Source organism: Hyla sarda, chromosome 3 (genome assembly GCF_029499605.1).
Source record: "Hyla sarda isolate aHylSar1 chromosome 3, aHylSar1.hap1, whole genome shotgun sequence".
Lineage (NCBI taxonomy): Eukaryota > Metazoa > Chordata > Amphibia > Anura > Hylidae > Hyla > Hyla sarda.
In genome coordinates, this window is record NC_079191.1 from 3,132,893 (window position 1) to 3,159,280 (window position 26,388).

The window sequence follows — 26,388 nt, forward strand, 5'->3', positions numbered from 1 at the left end:
CAGTACAGCTCAGCGAGTCGCTAGTTACAATGGTGCCTCTAGTTTTGCTGATCCGGTCCGCGGTGCGATCCTTTTCCTGCTTCTGAGGTCAATATGTCACATTACTGCCTAGCCAATCACTGGCTGATGTGGGATACCGCTGATCTGGGCCCCAGAAGCAGGAAAGAGATCAAACCGGGGACCAAACCAGGAAGCAACGAAGCAGGAGGCACCGCAGGTGAGTAGAGGTCTATTTAAAAAAAAGAATGTGATGTATTGTCATAGTCATCCATCTCTTGTTTTGAAGACAGAATGATAAGAACCTCCACAGGGATGATGGTGCAGAGAAGCGACCACTAATCTCTTCCCATGATATTCTTTATAGGCTGTATAGGATCTTATCTAAAAGGTTAACCTATGAATTTAGAAGCAATAAATATTTACTTGTCATTTTGTTTTAAAATTTTATTGAGCTCTTCTGTAAAGAAAACTGTGTACAATAGAAAAGCAGATCCACGCAGGGACCGTATTAAATGTATAATAGCGAGTACAGTCTTGTGTCTTATAACAAGAAAAATCCATATATGAGACAGTAAGAAGACCATAAAGAAGACCATAGGGGATTTATTTAGAACGTTGGGTTTGATATACAACGGCATTCTCCAAACTGTGGACCTCCAGCTGTTGCAAAACTACCAGCATGTCCAGACAGCCAATGTCTGGGAGTTGTAGTTTTGCAAGATTTGGGGGTCCACAGTTCTGAGACCATTTATATACAGTAGAATAAAGGAGAGGAAATAAGAACTCTTAGGGGGGAATTTATCATTTGCGTTAAAATTTGCAGAAATGTTACTAGTGTTTCATGTATAACTAGAACGTATATTGATCTTTGTAAATGAAGTATTAATTCTGGGGTATTTGGGCATGGTACCTTGGACCTTGGATATTTTTGGACTAAGCAAGTCAATATTCGCTCAAAAATTAATTTTTACATGACCAAAAATGTTAAGTAAAGATCAGGTAGACCTGGAGAGTCCCAAGCAGTGAGGTCGTGCATTACAAAAGGTTTTTGAGAGTTTGACTTGAGTACAGTACAGAAATTTTTAGTTAGATAGATAGATGGATAGATTATGTTTTTATTAACAGTATTGGTTAATAAAGATGACATAACACTTTGGGAGAAAAATAAAACTCAATAGTCCTGCACTGGAGGTCAAGATGGCAAAGACCTCCACCGCCACCATGTTCTTCCCCTTTACACTGAGATACGTGGGGACAAATGTCACCCATACACTGCTGAATACCAGGATACTGAAGGAGATGTTCTTGGCTTCATTAAAGCGGTCTGGGAAATCCTTGGCCAGAAATGCGGCCCCCAGACAAATCAGAGCCAACATCCCGATGTAGCCAATTTCCAAGAAGAAGAAAGCGGATGACCTTTCATTACACAACAAGAGAATAGTGTCCGTCTCTGTGTCAGCATCTAGATATGGTGGATAGAGCATGATCCAGATGACTGACAGCAGCACTTCCCCCATAGAGCACAGGACAACTAATGTGTCAGGTAACCTCATTCCTAAGAGTCTCTTCATCCTGCTCCCTGGTCGGGTCGCCTTGAAGGCCATGATGACTGTCAGAGTTTTAGCCAATACAGAAGAAACAGAGACAGTGAAGACAACTCCAAATGCAGCTTGTCTGAGAAGACATCGTATTGGTGATGGCCGACCAATGAACAGCAGCGTGCACATGAAGCAGAGGGTGATGGAGATGAGGAGAACGTAGCTGAGCTTCCGATTGTTGGCTTTTACTATTGGAGTCTCTCGATACTTCCAAAATATTCCAAGGATGACACTTGTAACAATTGAAAATAATAAAGAGACAATTGTCAAAGTTCCTCCTAAAGTTTCTCCATAGGAAAGGAAATCGACATCTTTGGGGGCACAGCCGGTCCTGTCACTATTTGAGTTTTCAAACCTGGAACATTTCCAGCAGCTCCGGGAGTCTGTGGATGAAATATTGTGATCACTATAAGAAGAGTCAAAAACCGGACACATCTGTAAATACAAAGAACCATGAGGTCAGGTAAAGACCTTGTTCAACCCATTAGATGCCACCGGGTGAGGATGTGGTGCCATGGCAGCCGAGGGGCATAACAAAGCCTTTAGATGCCATGATAATATGCTACTATCACATGGTATAAATTACAATTTAGCTCTATTTTATGAGGTTTTAGGTTATTTTTTTCCCCATATATTAAAACATAATAAAGAACATTTTTACAGAACACCCCTTTCAGACAGCTGTATTTATTTATAGCTTGTTGAGCTATATTTTTCATTTATATAATTTTGCGTTCAAATGACTCATTAACTTTGATTCATTTTTTAGGGGGATTTATGGGAAAAATTCAGCAATTTTTTTACATTATTCACTAAACAATATAAATTATATTTTCAGTTTACTAAACACATAATTACTAAATGTAAATATTTTTTTTTATAATTTTCATTATTTTATTATTATAGCAGAGACATGCTGCTATTCATTATGTTCTGTACCCATTTCTTTCCACTCCTTATCACTTTTCACACTCTATTAGGATTTAGTGATTGCAGGTAAAGGGAGGTAATTCTTAACCATACAGAAAAACTCTCTATATACTCACTCTTCGGCTATTTGGAGATTGTTTCACTTTCAACAAATCCTTCCCGATTATTAAAGGGATATCCTTGCATCAGAAAATGTTATACATATATATCTTCATTGGGTCATTTAGGGAAGAATAAGGTATGGTTTCAGCATTCTGCCTTGTGCTAAACAATGTCACAGGCAGAGGAGCAGACTGGCAATAAATATAGCAGCTCTTGGTGGGAAACTGGTAAGAGTGCTATGGGAGGGGAAAAGGCCGGAAGGCAGGGTTATGATAAAGAACTGGAAAAAACAATGCATTCTGAGCAACTGCTCAACCATAAAGTAGTGTTTCTGGCATCGTACAGATCACGTATGGGCGGGGAACAGTGAAGCCCTAACTCACCCACAGCCACTGTCCCTACCTCTTGCCTATCCGCCCTAAGTGATCGATCGACAACTACAATGACAAACCCTCCCTGCTAAGTACTGGGGCAGCATTGTCAAAACAATAAAATACAAAACAGAGTCGGGTAACAGCTGGAGGCACACAAAACTAACAAAAGTAAATCTAAACACACAGAAAAATCGGGGTCAGACTAGCCGAGTCAGCAAAATCAATATCTAGATATGAGAGAACAAACAATGCTGGTTACTCAAACTAAGTTTTTTCACTGGCAACTACAGAGTGAGCTATACTTCCCCACAGGTGCAAGCTCAGCCTGGTTAGCTGCTCACAGCCCAGAATGGCTAGGGCATAGCCAAACAACCAGGACAAGCCAAAATTCAGGGAAGTTTAACCCTTCGGGTCAAACATGGACAAGCCTACACAAAACAAATGGAGTTTTGGTGGTTTCAGAACTGGGACAGGTTAGGGATGCAATATGCCTCTATAGCATCTTTGTTAACTGACATCAGAGTCCCCCTTTAACAATCTTTGATAACCACATGTTTCCTTACTGTAGAGAGCAAGAGAAAGAAAGATACTTCTTCTGCCTGGCATAAACTTCCCAGGAGTTACATAATTTTTGGGTAAGCAACCAGTTTTTCTCTGTGTTCACTGAATGGGTGTGGCTTATGGCAAAGGGATGTCGCATAATGTTAGTGGGGTATGGCTTAATACAAAGGGATCCTGATTTCTCCCCTCTCTGGCTTATGCTGAAATTATTGAAGTATGTAGATTGTAAGTGAATGGAGTTTTATAAAATCAGCCCAGGTTATCTGCAAGGAGGAGGGGAGGGGCAAATCTTAAAATATCATTGTGAGCTAGTGGGCTGAAAAGAAGTATTAATATTGTTATCTATACGAGTATTAAGATTTTCCTCTTTTTTTTCTTCTCACCACCATCTTGTTATCCGCCCTATAAGGTTCATATTGACTTCCAGGGGATCGGGTGGTTGCTTACATACAGTTCGGTATCACCCACCTGTTGTATTGGACATTTCTCCCTTGGTGCACTGTACACAGTCGTAACAACATGGAGGATTCCCTTCTCTCTTTGCCATCCTGTAACCAGGTTCACAAGCTTCATTGCACAGTGATGGAGGCGCCTGGGAAAGGATAATAGGTTAATAGAAAGTTAAATGGGAAAATTGTATCACAACGACAGAATACAAATTCAGTTGCCATTTAATGTAAACAGTAAACAGAACAAAAATACCCAGCGATCAGAGGGGTGGACAACATCCAGATATATCCGTATACAGGGGATATATATAGTCTGCCACTTACTTCACTTGGGGGGATGTAAACCATTAGACACTTCCCCCTCCAGGTAAGTATATCACTATTCCATGTGGATCTTTCTTTACCAAAAGAGATTCCAAGCGAGACTTCTTAGTTCACAGTTTTATTTCAGTGCAATGCATTTCCGAGGTAATTTTATACAACCTCCTTCATCAGGCATAAACCATAAAACAGCACACACCTTGTTTTTCAAAAAGGGAAAAAATTATATATTTCACCCCAATCCAAATGTACCCTACTTCTAATTTTTTGCCCAAGATACATAAAAGATACATAAAGACCAAAAAACAAAAAAACACCTGGGCCACCCTAAAGTCGCCAGTATGGACTCAGTTACAGGATATTTATCAGAATATATAGACCACCAACTTTAGAAATGTGTAGTCTCTTTACCAGCTTATCTTAGAGATACAGGGCATCTATTGGCCCTATTAAAAGATGGTATATGGGAAGAGGGGTAGATATGGGCAACACTAGATGTTGCTTCATTATACAGTAACATCCCACATGATAAAGCGGTTGAGGCAGTGGGATCCTCTAATGCCCACTCAGCAGAAGAACTTTATCTTTGAGGCTATTAAATATATCCAAGAACATAACTACTTTGTATATAATAGGGAGTACTATGTACAGGTTTGCGGTACAGCAATGGGGACGAAATTTGCCCCATGTTATGCAAACCTGTACGTAGGAGCCTTTGAAAGGGATACAGAGGATCCACGTCTAATTTTCTATAAAAGGTTCATAGATGATATCATCTTTATTTGGAGGGGAGATGAAGAATCGTTAATAGAGTTAATTGTAATGATTGGGGCTTTTCTTTTACATCAAACATAAGATCTCAAAAAATAGAATCTTGGACCTAAATATTTATAGGCAGGGAGGCTGTTTGCACACTGCCACCTTTTTCAAGGAGGTAGATTCAAACAGCTACCTTGACTTCGATAGTTGCTATTTGAAACAGTGGAAGAGGAACATTCCATTCGGTCAGATGAAAAGGATACGAAGGAACTGTTCCTCTACACAAGAATGTCAACAACAGTTGGGGATCTTAGAGGATCGTTTTAAACAAAAGGGTTACAAGGAACACGCCAGAAAGTGGATACATTGGAGCAAAGTGAATGTTTGAATAATATCAAACCAAGTAAGGGGATGGTAAAAATGAGGAATTTGATTCAGCTTTGTTTAAATAGATATCATACCTCACATGCCAACATCAAGAGAATTCTAAACACCTATTGGAATTCGATGACATGGGACCCCATCTTGGGAAAAGTGGTCCAAAACGACCGAAATGCATTTTCAGGAAAGCAAAAACCTTGAAAAATATTATAGCCCCCTCGATACCTCAAAAACAACGCACTAAACCTAATATTCAAAGTAATCAATCTGGTATCTGTGAGATAAAAGCTGGGCATAAGGGTGGTAATAATAGATGTAAATGTTGCGAACATATTCATCACAAGAGGACGCAGATTAATATCCCTGGGGAAGATAGCCCTTTCTTTATTAAAGAATATCCTAATTGTGGTAGCCATTATATAATATATATGATTGTCCATGGGGGCTGTTATGTTATGAGTTATGTGGGGAGAACCATCAATTGTTTGAGACAAAGAATTAACAAACATACATCCAATATAAATAATGTATACCAGCTACACAGTGTTTCACGTCACTTTGCCATTCACCATAATATAAATTCCCCAATAAAAGTAACCCCTTTAGAGAAGGCACATAGTCGTAACTTCAAAACACTGTGTAATAAGGAAATGTTTTGGATTTTTTGATTGGAGGAGGTCGGGATAGGAGGTTGGGATATGACAACAATATACCGTATATACTCGAGTATAAGCCGACCCGAATATAAGCCGAGGCCCATAATTTCACCCCAAAAACCCAGGAAAAGTTATTGACTCGACTATAAGACTAGGGTGGGAAATACATCATCCCCCCCTGTCATCATCCAGACCCCCATCATTAACACCCTCATCATCATCACCCTGTCATCATCCCCCCTTCATCATCACCACCTGTCATCATCCCCCCTTCATCATCACCACCTGTCATCATCCAGACCTCCGTCATTAACACCCCCGTCATCATCACCCTGTCATCATCCCCCCTTCATCATCACCACCTGTCATCATCCCCCCTTCATCATCACCACCTATCTTCACCCCCCCCCCCTTCATCATCACCGCTTGTCAATGTCTGCTTTAACAGTGGTCTTCAACCTGCGGACCTCCAGATGTTCCAAAACTACAAATCCCAGCATGACCGGACAGCCATCGGCTGTAGTTTTGAAAAATCTGGAGGTCCGCAGGTTGAAGACCACTGCAGCCTTCGACATCATCCAGACCTCCCCCCCTCCCCCCCTTTAGTTTTGTACTCACCTTCGCTATGCGGGACGTTAGGGTGCGCTGGTCCAGACCATCTGTGCTGCAGGGACCGTCCGGTGGGGATGGTTAGTCATTCCGGGCTGTCCATCTTCACCGGGGGGGGGGGGGGGTATCTTCTCTGCGCTTCGGGCCCGGAATAGAGACGTTGCCTTGACGACGCCGCACAGGGACGTTGCTCATGAACGTCCCTGTGCGTCGTCGTCAAGGCAACGTGACTATTCCGGGGCCGGGCCAGAAGCGCGGAGAAGAGGCCCCCCCCGGTGAAGATGGACAGCCTGGAACGATTATCCCTCCCCACCGGACGGTCCCTGCAGCAGAGATAGCCCGGACCAGCTCACCCTAACGTCCCGTCAAGCAGAGGTGAGCACAAAACTAAAGGGGGTGAGGGGGGGGGGGTCTGGATGATGTCGAAGGCCGCAGTGGTCTTCAACCTGAGGACCTCCAGATGTTTCAAAACTACAACTCCCAGCATGCCCGGACAGCCGATGGCTGTCCGGGCATGCTGGGAGTTGTAGTTTTGGAACATCTGGAGGTCCGCAGTTGGAAGACCACTGAGGGCAGAGAGTTCACTCGAGTATAAGCCGAGAGGGGTGTTTTCAGCACGAAAAATTGTATAAATTGCTTATACTCGAGTATATACGGTATGAGGACGGGATATAAAGTCAAAAGTTTCCTCCTTTGTTTATTTTCCTCCCCAACAAGCATGAGGAAGGAAAAACCGGGCAACGCCGGGTATAAAACTATTAGTAATATACATTGTAGTATTGTCCATACTGGCCTGCCTCTTATACTTGTACCTGTTGGAAATATGGGCCCCACACCTCAGACTTTTCGAGGCTGTTGAATGGAAATCCTGCAGTAGATGTTTCATCGTAACTTCCAACCTTCACCTTTAACACTTTCATTCTAGATGTGTAGTTGTATTTCAGGAGATCAAAACGTGTCGGAATCATTTTGTTAGGTTTAAAGTAGATCGTGTCTCCAGAAGAAGTGATAAAATTTACACTTTGCAGGAAGTAGTTCAGCTGGTGAAGATACAGAAAGAGAAGAAAGTCCAAAAATTCATAACAGAAGTTTATTATGTGTTTACACAACATTTTTACAACTTTTTGTACAACTTTTTATAATACATGATGCCCTGCAAAATCATGAGTCTCTTATAGGGCTGCACCAGCTACATATCTGCCCCAGGGGAACACGGCCACAGCTCCCGGTCTACCTCAACCCCCCGCGACAGAAAATTCTTGCAGGTTTTTAACTCTTCGCCTATTTTTACGTCTACAAAGCCACATACAGGCTTCTTTTTGGGGGCTATTTCTACTTTTTCATCATAAAATGTACCGCAAATACCCAAACAAAAAAAGAAAAAAGGGGGAAAAAGAAGAACCCAATACTTCAACTTGAAAGACTAAAGGGGTATTCTGCCCCTAGATATCTTAGATGTCTGATCGCAGGGGTCCCGCCGCTTTGGACCCCCACGATTTTGGCTACAGCACCCCAGACTTCAAATGCACAGAGTGAACTTCGCTCCATGCCAGATAACGGGCGATGCAGGGTGGAGGCTCGTGATGTCACGGTCACCCCCCTCCCATAGACATGCATTGAGGGGGCATGGCATGATGTCACGAGCCTCCAGCGCTCCACCCAATGCTCTAAACGAATGCCGGCTGCAGCAGGGAGATCATGGGGGTTCTTACCGGCGGGACCCCCCATGATTAGACATCTTATCCCCTATTCTTTGGATAGGGGATAAGATGTCTGGGTGCGAGTACCCCTTTAAGTTTTTATGCCTTACACTTTGGGCTAAAACCGAAATATTATGTTAATTCTGCACATCAGTACGGTTATAGATACCCAATTTGTATAATAAAAAAAAAAAAAGTTTTACTACTTTAAAAAAAATCTACTTTAAAAAATTAAAACATAATGAATCATTATATAAAACTTTTCTTTTTTCATTTTCATTTATGGAGACGGCTAATTGTTTTGCGCCATGATCTTTTGCTTTTAATATTAATATTACTAATTGGTGTAGATCAAATTACTTTTGGGATGTGACACAATTTTTTAATTCTGCCATTTTTTTAACCCCTTAAGGACGAAGCCCATTTTGCCAATTTTCTATTTTTGCACTTTTGTTTTTTCCTTCTCCCCTTCTAAAAATCATAATGCTTTAAATTTTGCACCTACAGACCCATATAAGGGCTTGTTTTTTGCATCATCAATTATTCTTTGCAATCACATCAGTCATTTAAAGGGGTACTCTAGTGGAAACATTTTTTTTTTTTAAATCAAATGGTGCCAGAAAGAAACAAATTTTTAGATTACTTCTATTTAAAAATCTTAACCCTTCCAGTACTTCCAGCATTCAGCTTCTGAATGCTCCACAGGAAGTTCTTTTCTTTTTGAATTTATTTCCTGTCTGACTACACTGCTCTCTGATGACACCTCTGTCCATTTTAGAAACTATCCGGAGTAGGAGCAACTCCCCATTGCAAACCTATCCTGCCATTTAACCCATTGTACAGGATGTTACATTTTCTCTCTACAAAGCCTGCATGTTAGTCAATCTTCATTTTAGGTTTGTATTCTGGTCATGAAACAGGAAGCTTAGGATGAGCAATGCTACAGACTCACAATGTTATATAGGATACAATGTTACGGTGAATCTGGGGCTTTCTTTTCAATACCTAACTACCGTATATACTCGAGTATAAGCCGAGTTTTTCAGCATGATTTTTCATGCTGAAAACGCCCCCCTCGGCTTATACTCGAGTGAACTCTCCACCTGTCAATTCCTTCTCAGTGGTCTTCAACCTCTGGACCTCCAGATGTTTCAAAACTACAACTCCCAGCATGCCCGGACAGCCATCGGCTGTCCGGGCATGCTGGAAGTTGTAGTTTTGAAACATCTGGAGGTCCACAGGTTGAAGACCACTACGGCCTTCGTCATCATCCAGACCCCCCTTTAGTTTTCTACTCACCTCCCCTCGGTGGGAAGGAAGAGTGAGCTGGTCCGGGCCATCTATGCTGCAGGGACCGTCCGGTGGGGAGGGTAAGCCGTTCTGGGCTGTCCATCTTCACCGGGAGGCCCCTCTTCTCCGCTCTGGGCCGGCCCCGGACTAGTAACATTGCCTTCACGACGACGCACAGGGACATCCCTGCGCATGAACATCCCTGTGCATCATCGTCAAGGCAACGTCACTAGGCCCGGGCCGGCCCAGAGCGGAGAAGAGGGCCTCCCGGTGAAGATGGACAGCCTGGAACGACTAACCCTCCCCACCGGACGGTCCCTGCAGCATAGATGGCCCGGACCAGCTCACCCTTCCTTCCCACCGAGGTGAGGTGAGTACAAAACTAAAGGGGGGTCTAGATGATGACGATGGCTGTCCGGGCATGCTGGGAGTTGTAGTTTTGCAACATCTGGAGGCCCGCAGGTTGAAGGTCACTGTTGGGTGCAGAGTCTTTTTTTCTAGATTTTGCACCTTTAAAATAGGGTGCGTCTTATAGGGCGAAAAATACGGTAGATACCACATACGCAGAAAGCAGCTAAAATATTGCACATATAGTCCCACACATGTATTGCACAGGCTACTAAATCAATATTGTAAGTCCCAAATTGCACATATATTGTTATCTTGAAACAGCAAGTCAGCAGTATTAGTTATGCTGTGACACATATTAATTCCTTTTGGAGTTGCACTTAGCTTTTGCTATGTGGCCGAAACCTTGTGATTTGCATATTGTAGAGACTTGTTCACATGATGAGCATGAGCATGAAGGATCGGCATGCGCCTCATGTGAACAAGTCTCTACAATATGCAAATCGCAAGGTTTCGGCCACACATCAAAAGCTAAGTGCAACTCCAAATGGAATTAATATGCAGTGGGGATCAAAAGTTTGGCCCCCCAGGTAATAATGTGTATTAATGTGCATAAAGAAGCCAAGGAAAGATGGGAAAATCTCCAAAAGGCATCAAATTACAGATTAGACATTCTTATAATATGTCACCAAAAGTTACATTTTATTTCCATCATTTACACTTTCAAAATAACAGAAAACAAAAAATGGTGTCTGCAAAAGTTTGGGCACCCAGCAGAGTTAATATCTTGTACTGCCCCCTTTGGTAAGTATCACAGCTTGTAAACGCTTTTTGTAGCCAGCCAAGAGTCTTTCAATTCTTCTTCTTTGGTATCTTTGCCCATTCTTCCTTACAAAAGTCTTCCAGTTCTTTGAGATTGAAGGGCTGTCTGTCACGCACTGCTCTTTTAAGGTCTATCCATAGATTTTCAATTATGTTGAGGTCAGGAGATTGTGAAGGCCATGGCAGAACCTTCAGTTTACGCCTCTTGATGTAATCCCCCGTAGATTTCGAGGTGTGTTTAGGATCATTATCCATTTGTAGAAGCCATCCTCTCTTTAACTTCAGCTTTTTCGCAGATGGCATCAAGTTAGCATCCAAAATTTGGTGAAATTTTATTGAATCCATTTTTCCTTCTACTGAGATGTTCCCTGTGCCACTGGCTGCAATACAACCCCAAAGCATGATTGATCCACCCCCATGCTTAACAGTTGGACAGAGGTTCTTTTCATTAAATTCTGTTCCCCTTCTTCTCCAAACGTACCTTTGCTCATTCCGACCGAAAAGTTCAATTTTAACCTCATCGGTCCACAGAACTTGTTTCCAAAAAACATCGGGCTTGTCTATATGTTCATTTGCAAAGTTCAAACGCTGATTTTTGTGGTCAGGACGTAGAAGAGGTTTTCTTCTGATGACTCTTCCATGAAGACCATATTTGTACAAGTATCTCTTTATAGTGGAATAGTGTACCACAACTCCAGTGTCTGCCAGATGTTTCTGGAGGAATTGTGCAGTCAAACGTGGGTTTTGAATTGTTTTTCTCACAATCAGGCGAGCTTTCCTGTCTGATATTTTTCTTGGTCTTCCAGATCTTGCTTTAACTTCCACTGTTCCTGATGCCTGCCATTTCTTAATTACATTCCGAACAGAGGATATTGACATCTGAAAATGTTTTGCTATCTTCTTATAGCCTTCTCCAGCTTTGTGAGCGTCAACTATTTTTAGTTTCAGATTTCTAGACAACTGCTTAGAAGAACCCATGGTGCTGATTGTTGGGGCAAGGTTAGATGAGTCTGGGCATTTAACACCTTTGAGATTAACATCACCTGGTCTTCCCAGATGATGATTGAGAACAATCCATGACACTGGCAGGTCTCAGCTTTGCAAAGGGGGCAGTGCATGCTATAAATTCTGCAGGGTGCCCAAACTTTTGCAGACGCCATTTTTTTGTTTTCTGTTATTTTGAAAGTGTAAATGATGGAAATAAAATCTAACTTTTGTTGACATATTATAAGAATGTCTAATCTGTAATTTGATGCCTTTTGGAGATTTTTCCATCTTTCCTTGGCTTCTTTATGCACATTAATACAAATTTTTACCTGGGGTGCCAAAACTTTTGACCCCCACTGTATGTCACAGCATAACTAATACTGCTGACTTGCTGTTTCAAGATAACAATATATGTGCAATTTGGGACTTGCAATATTGATTTAGTAGCCTGTGCAATACATGTGCGGGACTATATGTGCAATATTTTAGCTGCTTTCTGCGTATGTGGTATCTAAGTCTGTATAAATACCACCTCTGAAGCACTTTATGGACAACAGTAACTTTACCACCAGCAGAAACTCGCACACTCTCAGACAGTGACTGTACATATGCATGAACAATATCAGCATTAGCATATATACTGTGACAAAAAGGAATTGAATGTTCTGCACTGTTTTACATCACCTTGTGCATTCCACTGTGGACTATAGCAATTTTTGCACAAAAAAGACCAAACTGCATTTTTTGCCCATTAGCAAGACAGCACTTATATCTACGCGCATACTGAAACAATATATACACTGTGACAAAGAGGGACTGTATGCACTTTATCTAGTAGAGCATCAGGAGCGTATTGAACAGAGACGCCCGATGCCATCAAAAATGGTCTGAAATTCCATTGATGGACCAGTTGCACTAGCTAAGGACTGGCTGTTATAAATGGACTTCATATCACACAAAGGGTGTTGGCTTTTAAGGAATACTAAATAAATTGAGTTTTAACCCCTTAAGGACCAAGGGTGTACAGGTACGCCTTTGCTCCCTGGTACTTAAGGACCAAGGGCGTACCTGTACGCCCGTGGGAATTTCGGTCCCTGCCAGACGCCGGGCAGGGACCGGACAGGGGTGACTGCTGATATCTATCAGCAGGCAACCCACGCAAATGCCCTGGGGGTCATCAGACCCCCCCATGTCGGCGATCACCGCAAATCGCAAGTGAATTCACACTTGCGATTTGCGGCTATTCCGGGTCATACGGGTCTATGGTGACCCGGTGACCCGGGAAATATAAGGGGGATCGCGGTTGTCCAAGACACCCACAATCCCCCTGAAGGGAAAGAAGTGAGGTGGTAGGGGTGCCACCCCTCCTATCCCTGCTATTGGTGGTCTAGACGCGACCACCAATAGCAGATCGGGGGCGGGGGGCTTTACTTTTGGTTTTCCTGTCCTGCCCACCCACAATAGGCGGGGCAGAATGGGGAAACGACAGAAGACCGGCGCCGACATCCATTTACCCTGCGGGTGAGGCTGGCGATCGGTGGAGGAGATCAGAGTCCGGCGATGTCTTGCGGCTGGCTCCCTGGATCCAACGGAAGCCGGTAAGTTGTCTAGCAACATCTGGAGGGTACAGTTTGAGACCACTATACAGTGGTCTTTAGACTATAACCCTCCAGATGTTGCAAAACTACAACTCCCAGCATGCCCAGACAGCTGTTTGGGCATGCAGCGATTTGTAGTTTTGCAACAGCTGGAGGGCCACAGTTTGGAGATCACTGGCAGTGATCTCTAACTGTGGCTCTCCAGATGTTGCAAAACTGCAACTCCTAGCATGCCCAAACAGCAAACAGCTGTCTCGGCATGCTGGGAGTTGTAGTTGTGTACCTCCAGCTGTTGCATAACTACATCTCCCAGCATGCCCTCTGGCGATCAGTACATGCTGGGAGTTGTAGTTTTGCAACAGCTGGAGGCACACTGGTTGGTAAATACTGAGTTCGGTAACAGAACCTAACTGAAGGTTTTCCAACCAGTGTGCCTCCAGCTGTTGCAAAAGTACAACTTCCAGCATGCACGGTCTGTCAGTACATGCTGGGAGTTGTAGTTTTGAAACAGCTGGAGGTTTGCCATAGTGTTGAGCGGCATAGGCCATATTCGAATTCGCGAATATTCGCGAATATATGGACGAATATTCATCATATATTCGCGAATATTCGAATATTTGTAATATTCTCGTTTTATTTTCGCATATGCGAAAATTCACGTATACGAAAATAACATATGCGAAAATTAGCATATACAAAATTAGCATAAGCAAAAATTCGCATATGCGAAAAATTAGCACACCAGTCTCACACAGTAGTATTAGAGCCTTCTTTACACCACACAAGGTGGAAGCAGAGAGGGGTGATCACTGTGATGTGTACTGTGAAAAAAAAAAAATGAATATTCGTAATTACGAATATATAGCGCTATATTCGATATATATTCGCTATATGCGATATTCGCGAATAAAATTCGTATTGCGAATATTCGTGAGCAACACTAGTTTGCCACCCCCCCATGTGAATGTACAAGTGAGTGAGTGTAAGCTCACTGTAAACCGCCGCCAGTGTGAATGTACCCTAAAAACACTACACTACACTAACACATAATAAAGGGTAAAAAACTACATATACACCCCCTTACACTGCCCCCCCCCCCCCCCAATAAAAATTAAAAACATATTGTACGTCAGTGTTTCCAAAACAGAGCCTCCAGCTGTTGCAAAACAACAACTCACAGCATTTCCGGACAGCCACTGACTGTCCAGGCATGCTGGGAGTTTAGCAACAGCTGGAGGCACCCTATTTGGGATTCGCTGGCATAGAATACCCCTATGTCCACCCCTATGCAATCCCTAATTTAGTCCTCAAATGCGCATGGCGCTCTCTCACTTCGGAGCCCTGTCGTATTTCAAGGAAACAGTTTAGGGCTACATATGAGGTGTTTCCGTACTCGCGAGAAATTACAGTATAAATTTTGGGGGGCTTTTTCTCCTTTTACCCCTTATGAATAAAAAAAGTTGGGGTCTACACCAGCCTGTTAGTGTAAAAAAAAAAAAAATGTTACACTAACATTCTGGTGTTGTCCTTTACTTTTTATTTTCACAAGAGGTAAAAGGAAAAAAAAGACCCCCAAAATTTGTAACAAAATTTCTCCTGAGTACGGAAATACCCCATATGTGGGCGTAAAATGCTCTGCAGGCACACAACAAGGCTCAGGAGTGAGAGCACACTATGTACATTTGAGGCCTAAATTGGTGACTTGCACAGGGGTGGCTGATTTTTACAGCGGTTCTGACATAAACGCAAAAAAATAAATACCACATGTGACCCCATTTTGGAAATGACACCCCTCATGGAATGTAACAAGGGGTATAGTGAGCCTGAACACCCCACAGGTGTTTGAAGAATTTTCATTAAAGTTGGATGGGAAAATGAAAAAAAAATTCACTAAAATGCTGGTGTTACCCTAAATTTTTCATTTTCGCAAGGGAAAATAGGAAAAAAGCCCCCCAAAATTTGTAGCCCCATTTCTTCTGAGTAAGAACATACCCCATATGTGGATGTAAAGTGCTCTGCGGTCGAACTACAATGCTCAGAAGAGAAGGAGTGCCATTGGGATTTTGAAGAGAAAATTTGTCTGGAATTGAAGGCCACAGGTGTTTACAAAGCCCCTATGGTACCAGAACAGTGGGGGGGGGGGGGGCACATGTGACCCCCTTTTGGAAACTACACCCCCTCATGTAATGTAATTGGGGTAAGTGAGCATTTACTCCACACAGGGGTTTGACAGATTTTTGGAACATTGGTCTGTGAAAATGAAAATTTTAATTTTTCATTTGCTCAGCCCACTGTTCCAAAGATCTGTCAAATGCCAGTGGGGTGTAAATGCTCACTGCAGCCCTTATTAAATTCTGTGAGGGGTGTAGTTTCCAAAATGGGGTCACATGTGGGGGGGTCCACTGTTCTGGCACCACGGGGGGCTTTGTAAACGCACATGGCCCCTGACTTCCATTCCAAACAAATTCTCTTTTCAAAAGCTTAATGGCGCTCCTTCTATTCTGAGCATTGTATTTCGCCAGCAGAGCACTTTACATCCACACATGGGGTATTTCCATCCTCAGAAGAAATGGTGTTACAAATTTTGGGGGTAATTTTCTCCTATTACCCCTTGTAAAAATGTAAAATTTGGTGAAAAACCAGCATTTTAGTGAAAAGTTTTTATTTTTTTTATTTACACATCCGAATTTAACAAAAAGTCGTGAAATACCTGTGGGGTGTTAAGGCTCCCTGTACCCCATGTTACATTCCTTGAGGGGTGTAGTTTCCAAAATAGTATGCCATGCGTTTTTTTTTTTTTTTTTTGCTGTTCTTGCACCATAGGGGCTTCCTAAATGTGATATGCCCCACAAAAAACATTTCAGAAAAACTCAGTCTCCAAAATCCCTTTGTCGCTCCCTCCCTTCTGTGCCCTCTACTGTCCCGCCGAACACTTGACATACACATATGAGATATTTCCTTACTCTAAAGAAATTGGGTTACAAATTTTGAGAGGATTTGTCTCCTTTTACCTCTTGTAAAAATTCAAAAACTGGGTCTACAAGAACATGCCAGTGTAAAAAATGAAGATTTTGAATTTTCTCCTTCACTTTGCTGCTATTCCTGTGAAACACCTAAAGGGTTAGCACACTTTTCTGAATGTCATTTTGAATACTTTTAGGGGTGCAGTTTTTATAATGGGGTCATTTGTGGGGTATTTCTAATATGAAGGCCCTTCAAATCCACTTCAAAACTGAACTGGTCCATGAAAAATTCCGATTTTGAAAATTTGGTGAAAAATTCGAAAATTGCTGCTGAACTTTGAAGCCTCTGATGTCGTCCAAAAGTAAAAACATCTCAACTTTATGATGCATACATAAAGTAGACATATTGTATTTGTGAATCAAAATATAATTTATTTAGAATGTCTATTTTCCTTACAAGCAGAGAGCTTCAAAGTTAGAAAGATGCAACATTTTCAATTTTTTCATCAAATTTTGGAATTTTTCACCAAGAAATGATGCAAGTATCGACAAAATTTTACCAATAACATAAAGTAGAATATGTCACGAAAAAACAATCTAAGAATCAGAATGATAGGTAAAAGCATTCCAGAGTTATTAATGCTTAAAGTGACAGTGGTCAGATGTGCAAAAAACGCCGTGGTCCTACAGTGAAAATTGACCTGATCCTTAAAGGGGTACTCCGGTGCTTAGACATCTTATCCCCTATCCAAAGGAGTCCCGCCACTGGGGACCCCCGTAATCTTGCATGCGGCACCCATTTTGTAATCAGTCCCCGAAGCGTGTTCGCTCCGGGATCTGATTACTGGCGACTAAAGGGCGGGCGGCGTGTGACGTCACGCTCCGCCCCTCAATGCAAGCCTACTGGAGGGGGCGTGATAGCTGTCACGCCCCCTCCCGTAGGCTTGCATTGAGGGGCAAAGCGTGACATCACACGGGGGCGAAGGCGTGACGTCACACGCCACCCGCCCTGTAGTCGCCGGTAATCAGACCCGAAGTGAACACGCTCCGGGGACTGATTACAAACGGGGTGTCGCATGCAAGATCACGGGGGTCCCCAGCGGCGGGACTCCCGCGATCAGGCATCTTATCCTCTATCCTTTGGATAGGGGATAAGATGTCTAAGCACCGGAGCACCCCGGAGTAGGGGTTAAAGGTTCCCTTGTTTGCACATATTTTCTACAATTTTGGGAGACCTCTATACATTGTTGATAAAAGTGTATCTGTCAGAGTTGAGTTATACCTATGTACATGACATAATGTTATTTACTTTTAGAAATATAAATGTATCTTTTAGTCAGCAGAAGAATTTCGGTTGATTAAGTTAATTTATGGTAAGAGACTGAATCTCTCCCAATGTTATAAGACGGCTACAACTTCAGATAAGAGAGCAGCCAGTCTCCGGTATAGAACATGAATTAGGAGACAATACATCTCTCACTCTTCTCATTGCTTATATGTTATCTCAATTTACTCTTCAAAGTCAGTATTTACACATGGTGATATACTGTATATACTGGTTTGTTTGTTTGTTTTTTATGTCAATTTCTGTAATTTTTTTTTAAAAAAGGGGGGAGTAAATGATATTTAAATTGTGTGAGGGGCTGTATCCAAGCAGCAAAGCTGGGGTATGGCACATGATTGCTTAAAGGGGTACTTCCGTGGAAAACTATTTTTTTTTTTAAATCAACTGGTGCCAAAAAGTTAAACAGATTTGTAAATTACTTCTATTAAAAAAATCTTAATCCTTTCAGTACTTATTAGCTGCTGAATACTACACATGAAAAGGCTTTTCTTTTTAAATTTCTCTTCTGTCTGACCACAATGCTCTCTGCTGAACCCTCTGTCCATGTCAGGAACTGTCCAGAGCAGGAGAAATTCCCCATAGCAAACATGTGCTGCTCTGGACAGTTCCTGATATGGACAGAGGGGTCAGCAGAGAGCACTGCGGTCAGGCAGGAAAGAAATCCAAAAAGAAAATAATGTCCTCTGTTAAATTCAACAGCTAATAAGTACTGGAAGGATTAAGATTTTTTAATAGAAGCAATTTACAGATCTGTTTAACTTTTTGGTACCAGTTGATAAAAAAAAAAAAAATAACAATTCCACCGGAGTACCCCTTTAACCCCCTATGATGGAGAAGGTGACCATAGATTTCTGTGCTAAATTTCACATTTTGCCAACCAGCTGTTACGCCTAGCGCTCCGGGTCCCCGCTCCTCCCCGGAGCGCTCACGGCGTCTTTCTCCCTGCAGCTTCCCGGTCAGTCCCGCTGACCGGGAGCGCTGCTCTGCCATGGCCGTTGGGGATGCGATTCGCACAGCGGGACGCGCCCGCTCGCGAATCGCATCCCAGGTCACTTACCCGTTCCCGTCTCCTGCGGTCATGTGCTGGCGCGCGCGGCTCCGCTCTCTAGGGCGCGCGCGCGCCAGCTCCCTGAGACTTAAAGGGCCAGTGCACCAATGATTGGTGCCTGGCCCAATTAGCTTAATTGGTTCCCACCTGTTCCCTGGCTATATCTAGTCTCCTCCATTGCACTCCCTTGCCGGATCTTGTTGCCTTGTGCCTGGTGAAAGCGTATTGTGTGTTTAATAGCCTGTGTACCAGTACTTTTGCTATCTCCCCTGACTACGAACCTTGCCGCCTGCCCCCGACCTTCTGCTACGTCCGACCTTGCTACTGCCTACTCCCTTGTACCTCGCCTATCTTCAGTATCTTCAGCAGCCAGAGAGGTGAGCCGTTGCTAGTGGATACGACCTGGTCACTACCGCCGCAGCAAGACCATCCCGCTTTGCGGCGGGCTCTGGTGAAAACCTGTAGTGGCTTAGAACCGGTCCACTAGCGCGGTCCTCGCCATCCCTCTCTGGCACAGAGGATCCACTACCTGCCAGCCGGCATCGTGACAGTAGATCCGGCCATGGATCCCGCTGAAGTTCCTCTGCCAGCTGCCGCCGACCTCCCTACATTGGTCGCCCGACAAGAGCACCAGCTGTCGTACTTGACCACCATGACACAGCAACTCCAGTCGCAGCTACAGCAGCTCCAGTCACAGCAACAGCAGCAACAGTCACAGCTACAGCAAGTTCAGTCTCAGCTACAGCAGCAACAACCATCTCCTCCGCCAGCTCCTGCACCCCTTCCGCAGCGAGTGGCCACTCCTAGCCTCCGCCTGTCTTTGCCGGACAAATTTAATGGGGACTCTAAGTTTTGCCGTGGCTTCCTTTCGCAATGTTCTCTGCACTTGGAGATGATGTCGGACCAGTTTCCTACTGAAAGGTCTAAGGTGGCTTTCGTAGTCAGCCTTCTGTCTGGAAAAGCCCTGTCATGGGCCACACCGCTCTGGGACCGCAATGACCCCGTCACTGCCTCTGTACACTCCTTCTTCTCGGAAATTCGAAGTGTCTTTGAGGAACCTGCCCGAGCCTCTTCTGCTGAGACTGCCCTGCTGAACCTGGTCCAGGGTAATTCCTCCGTTGGCGAGTACGCCATACAATTCCGTACTCTTGCTTCTGAACTATCCTGGAATAATGAGGCTCTCTGCGCGACCTTTAAAAAAGGCCTATCCAGCAACATTAAAGATGTTCTGGCCGCACGAGAGACTCCTGCTAGCCTGCATGAACTCATTCATCTAGCCACTCGCATTGACATGCGTTTTTCTGAGAGGCATCAAGAGCTCCGCCAGGAAAAAGACTTAGATCTCTGGACACCTCTCCCACAGTCTCCACTGCAATCTGCGCCTAGGCCTCCCGCCGAGGAGGCCATGCAAGTGGATCGGTCTCGGCTGACCCTGGAAGAGAGGAATCACCGTAAGGAGGAGAATCTTTGTCTGTACTGTGCCAGTACTGAACATTTTTTGGTGGATTGCCCAATCCGTCCTCCACGCCTGGGAAACGCACGCTCGCACTCAGCTCTCGTGGGTGTGGCGTCTCTTGATGCTAAGTCGGCTTCTCCACGTCTCTCGGTGCCTGTTCGGATTTCTACTTCTGCCAGCTCTCCCCTCTCAGCCGTGGCCTGCCTGGACTCTGGAGCTTCTGGGAATTTTATTCGGGAGTCCTTAGTGAATAAATTCCGCATTCCGGTGACCCGTCTTGTCAAGCCACTCCACATTTCCGCAGTCAACGGAGCCAAGTTGGATTGCACCGTGCGTTACCGCACGGAGCCCCTCCTAATGTGCATCGGACCTCATCACGAGGAAATAAAATTTTTTGTCCTTCCTAATTGCACTTCCGAAATTCTCCTTGGACTACCCTGGCTTCAACACCATTCCCCAACCCTGGATTGGTCCACTGGGGAGATCAAGAGTTGGGGTCCCTCTTGTTCCAAGGACTGCCTTCAACCGGTTCCCAGTAATCCCTGCCGTGACCCTGTGGTTCCTCCTGTATCCGCTCCTCCTAAGGTCATTAAGGACTCTGCCTGCCTCAGGAAATGCCTCTCCCCCCCTCCCAGTCCCATCAGGCAAACCTCTGTGTCCCCTCATGGCCCTCGTCCTGGTGTCACACTGCCCCGTGCCAGGTCTCGCCCTCTGCCCTCCCTCCCCATTCCTACTCCTGCTGTACTGCCTGCCATTGAGGAAACCATCCATTCCTTCCCGGTGTCCTCATCCCAGGGGAGGCAGTCACCGGACAAAAAAAAGGGGAGACCTAAGGGGGGGGGTACTGTTACGCCTAGCGCTCCGGGTCCCCGCTCCTCCCCGGAGCGCTCACGGCGTCTTTCTCCCTGCAGCTTCCCGGTCAGTCCCGCTGACCGGGAGCGCTGCTCTGCCATGGCCGTTGGGGATGCGATTCGCACAGCGGGACGCGCCCGCTCGCGAATCGCATCCCAGGTCACTTACCCGTTCCCGTCTCCTGCGGTCATGTGCTGGCGCGCGCGGCTCCGCTCTCTAGGGCGCGCGCGCGCCAGCTCCCTGAGACTTAAAGGGCCAGTGCACCAATGATTGGTGCCTGGCCCAATTAGCTTAATTGGTTCCCACCTGTTCCCTGGCTATATCTAGTCTCCTCCATTGCACTCCCTTGCCGGATCTTGTTGCCTTGTGCCTGGTGAAAGCGTATTGTGTGTTTAATAGCCTGTGTACCAGTACTTTTGCTATCTCCCCTGACTACGAACCTTGCCGCCTGCCCCCGACCTTCTGCTACGTCCGACCTTGCTACTGCCTACTCCCTTGTACCTCGCCTATCTTCAGTATCTTCAGCAGCCAGAGAGGTGAGCCATTGCTAGTGGATACGACCTGGTCACTACCGCCGCAGCAAGACTATCCCGCTTTGCGGCGGGCTCTGGTGAAAACCTGTAGTGGCTTAGAACCGGTCCACTAGCGCGGTCCTCGCCATCCCTCTCTGGCACAGAGGATCCACTACCTGCCAGCCGGCATCGTGACACCAGCATTGTCAAAGAAAACTATGTTTGCAGAATATTGCGCAATCCAATATGGCTGCCAAATCTTGTGATAACGTGCGGTACAGAAAGTGATAAAGAACACGTGCGCTAATTTTACACTGTACTGACCAGTCATTTTAGAGAAAACTATGTTTATAGAACATTGCGCAATTCAACATGGCTGCCAAATCTTGTGATTAGTTCTGGTACAGAAAGTGATCATGAACATGTGTGCCAATTTTAACATTGTTCTGACCAGCAATATATTGCGCAATTCAATATGGCTGCCAAACCAGGTCATCATTTGTGGTACAGAAAGCGATCACAAACATTTGTGCTACGTTTCACATTATTCCGACAAGCATTTGCGGAGTAAAAAAATGTATGCAGAATATTGCGCAATCCAGTGGGGCAGCCAAATGTGATTAATCGTGGTACAGAACGTGATCTAGAACATGTGTGGTAATTTTAACATTGTTCATACTAACATTTTCAGAAGAAACAATGAATGGAGAATATTGTGCAATCCAATATGGCTGCCGGACTAGGTAATCATTTGTGGTACAGAATGGTATCATGAACATGTGTGATTATTTTCTAATTTTTCTGACCTGCTATTTTAGAGAAATCTATGTATGCAGAATATTGCGCCATCCAATATGGCCACCAAATCTGGTGATCAATTGTGGTACAGAAAGTGATCACGAACATGCTATTTTTACCACTGTTGTTTCCAGTTATTTGGGAGAAAACCATATTTGCAGAATATCCAATATGGTGGCAAAACCATGTGATCAAATGTGGCACTGAAAGTCATGAAGAACATGTGGGCTAATTTTTGCACAGTTCTGACCAGTAATTTTAGAGAAAACTTTGTTTGCAGAATATTGTGCAATCCAATATGGCCGCCAAATCTGGTGATCAACTGTGGAACAGAAATGAGAAATCTAATATTGTGCAAAGAAACATAACTTTTAGATTAACAGTCTACATATTATACACACTTCACAAAATTGTATATCATTATTAATGCTATCTAAATATTATTGGCGAGCGGTGGCCATATTGATTATGCAAATGAATCAGCTTTAACAATCTAGGTACAGGAGGTAACCAAGAACATGTCTGCCAAATTGTAAGTTATTGTAGAATATTGTAGAATATTGTGCAATTCAACATGGCGGCTAAACCATGTGATCATTAAACTTGTAATTAACAAGTCATAATTGTGATCACAGTGTAAGCAAATATAACATTTTTTTCATTCTGTATCTTTACTGATTGTGGAAATGCAGAGAGAATTCAATATTGTGCATAATCGTGCCACACGAACCAATATGGCTGCCTGACCATATGACCTATGACCTTTATACTACAACAGATTATGGATAGTACTGGGCTCTACCTTTGGGTACAATTTAATGAGTTTTGAAGTAACATTGAGGCACTTACAGGCATAATTACAAAAAGCACCATAGAAATAAAAAGAATAATTGTTGATATTTACATTAATCAATATGGCCGCCAAACCATATGGTTGAATGACGTCAAATAAACATGTATTTGTACATCTGTATCTTTAATGGTTTCAGAAAGACATGTCTTTGCATATAGCACTGAATATTGTCACCTAAAACAAAATGGCTGCCAGCTCATGTGACCCACGACCTTTATGTTACAAAAATCCAAAGCACAGTAGAGTACTCTACCATTGTGCAAAGACAGATGCTTTTTTAATTAACAGTCTACATATTACACATATTTAAAAAAAAATGCGCAATAATATTAATGCAATCTAAATGTTATTGGCGAGCGGTGGCCATATTGATTATCCAAATGAAGAGGTAACCATGAACATGTCTGCCAAGTTAGACGTGATTCTAACAAACTGTTTCAGATAAGAAGATGTTTGTAGAATATTGTGCAATTCAATATGGCCGCCACACCATGTGACCAAAAATCTTACAATTAACAAATCTGACTCTGCACAACAGTGTCACCACATACAGCCATTTATATATCTGTAGCTTTAGTGGTTCCAGAGAAGAAGATTTTTGTATATTGTGCAAACTTGGCACAAAAACCAAGATGGTGGCCTTTCCATATGACCTTTATAGTACATAAGAATATGCATTGCTCATGGGTCTACCCCTATGCCAAGTCACATGTGTTTTGGAGTTACAGTGCAGCAGATATAAGCATTTGAAATTTGTGGCAGAATAATAATATTAATAAATATAGCTGCTGTACCACCTACATAAACGAAAGACTAGAATCGTGTGTCTCCAGGAGACCCATTTGAAAACTAACCATACTCCGGAGCGGATCAGTCGCTACTTTCCCACCTGGTACCATAGCACCAACTCCCAGTCCCGCACAAAGGGTGTTTCAGTGGGTTTTCACCACTCAATACCCTTCATTATGCTAGATACCCATGTCAACCCTGAGGCTCAATACTTATTTGTTAAAGGTACTATCCTGGACCAGGTGGTGACCGTGGCGACTGTTTACGCTCCGAATAGCTCTCAGGTCTCGTTTCGGACACGCACTCTAGAGGATCTTTCCTTTTTTGCACAGGGGATGATTCAATTATGTGGCGATTTTAACCTGACTCTGCGTCCACTGCTATCTCCTACCGATGGCCTAGTAGACTTCGGAAATGTCTGCACTCATTGCAGCTGTGTGATGTGTGGCGCCTCCAGCACCCGCAAGAAAGAGACTACACATTTTACTCTAACCCCCATGACTCCTATAGCCGCCTAGACTACATCTTCTTACCCCACTTTTATCTGCCACGCCTGCCCTCTACCTAGATAGGTAACTTATTCCTCTCCGACCACGCTCCGGTCTCTTGTACAGTCCAGATCCCCTCACTCAGCTAACCGCAGTTGACATGGCGTCTTAATGTGTCTCTCCTCCTTGATTCGTTATGTTTGTCTGACCTTAAGTCGACTATAGCCCATTTTCAATCTGATCATGCAATGGACCAGACGCCACTCCCTGTACAATGGGAAGCCCTTAAATGTGTTCTGAGAAGGGTCCTAATAGGTCATGGTTTCCGTCTTAAAAAGGCGGAAAAGTTGAGACGCCTTTTCGAGACCCTGAATTCCTTAGAGACACAACATATGAGGTCTCAAGAGGAATTAGGACACGGCATGATATCTGCGCTCTGCTGAATGATCGGCTCAAGCAATACAGGCAGCCATGCTCTAGGGCCTTCTACAAATAGGGTAATAAACCCAGGAAGTACCTACCGTAGCTAGGGCACTCAGAGATAAGAGAGCAGCGTTATATGTCCCATATATTACCATGCCCCAGGGGAGGTAAACAACCTAAAAAGTGAGATCCTGAAAGCCTTTGAACGTTACTACACGGACTTATACAATCTTCCTCCTACCTCCCCTCTCATACCGGACAGGTGCCCCCCTCTCCTTAACCGACTACGTTGACCGCACTGCCCTCCCTCATCTGTCTAAGGAGTTGGCGGATGCCATAACTCATTTGCCCTCGGGGAAGAGTCTGAGTCCGGATGGTTATACTGCCAGGGGGGGAAAAGCCCTCCAAAATTTGTAACCCAATTTCTCATATTACTCCTTGTGAAAATGTTAATAATTGGGTAACCCAAGCATTTTACTGTAAAAAAAATCTAATTTTTAAATTTATGGCCAACTTTTCAAAAAACCTGTGAGGTGTTATTTCCCACTGTACCCCTTGTTACGTTCATTGAGGGGTGTAGTTTCTAAAATGGTGTCACATGTGGTTTTTTTTTTTTTCTGTGTGGGGCTTTATAAATGCACATGACCCCCGACTTCAATTACAACAACATTTTCACTCCTTCTATTCTGAGCATTTTAGTGCGTCAACAGAGCAATTTACATCCACATATGGGGTATTTTTTTTCTCAGACAAAATTGTTCTACAAATTTTGGGGGCCTTTTGCCCTATTACCCAATGTGAAAATTAAACATTTGGGGTAACACTATCAATACAGTGCAAAAAAATCAAATTTTTCACTTTTACGGCCCACTGTTCAAAAATCCTGTGAGGTGTAAGTACTCACTGTAACAATGTTACGTTCCCCAAGGGGTCTAGTTTCCAAAATGGTATGCCATGTGTTTTTTTTTTACAGTCCTGGCACCATAGGGGCTTCCTAAATGCGGCATGCCCCCAGAGCAAAATTTGTAACTCCTTCTCTTCTGAGACCTGTAGTGCGCCAGCAGAGCACAGAGCACTTTCCACCCCCATATGGGGTGTTTTCTGAATCGGGAGAAATTGGGCTTCAAATTTTGGGGGGTATTTTCTGCTTTAACCCTTTGTAAAAATGTAACATTTTTGGGAAACCAAGCATTTTAGGTAAAATGTATTATTTTTTTTTTACATATGCCAAAGTCGTGAAACCCCTGTGGGGTATTAAGGTTCACTTTTCCCCTTGTTATGTTCCCCAAGGGATCTAGTTTCCATAATGGTATGCCATGTGTTTTTTTTTTAGCTGTCCTGGCACCATAGGGGCTTCCTAAATGCGGCATGCCCCC

The 26,388-nt window shown here is 43.7% G+C and overlaps 1 protein-coding gene across 1 annotated transcript in view; it reads right to left on the reverse strand.

Moving 5' to 3' along the window:
* Positions 1-487: 487 nt before the first annotated feature.
* LOC130360467 (vomeronasal type-2 receptor 26-like) overlaps positions 488-26,388 on the reverse strand; it is a 45,803-nt gene continuing 19,902 nt past the window's right edge. Inside the window, exons 4-6 of the mRNA XM_056562956.1 lie at positions 7,553-7,780; positions 4,034-4,157; positions 488-1,981 (exon numbers count right to left, since the gene is read on the reverse strand). Coding sequence (XP_056418931.1) covers positions 1,119-1,981; positions 4,034-4,157; positions 7,553-7,780 — 1,215 coding nt within the window. The 3' untranslated portion in view covers positions 488-1,118. The remainder of the gene's footprint in view (positions 1,982-4,033; positions 4,158-7,552; positions 7,781-26,388) is intronic.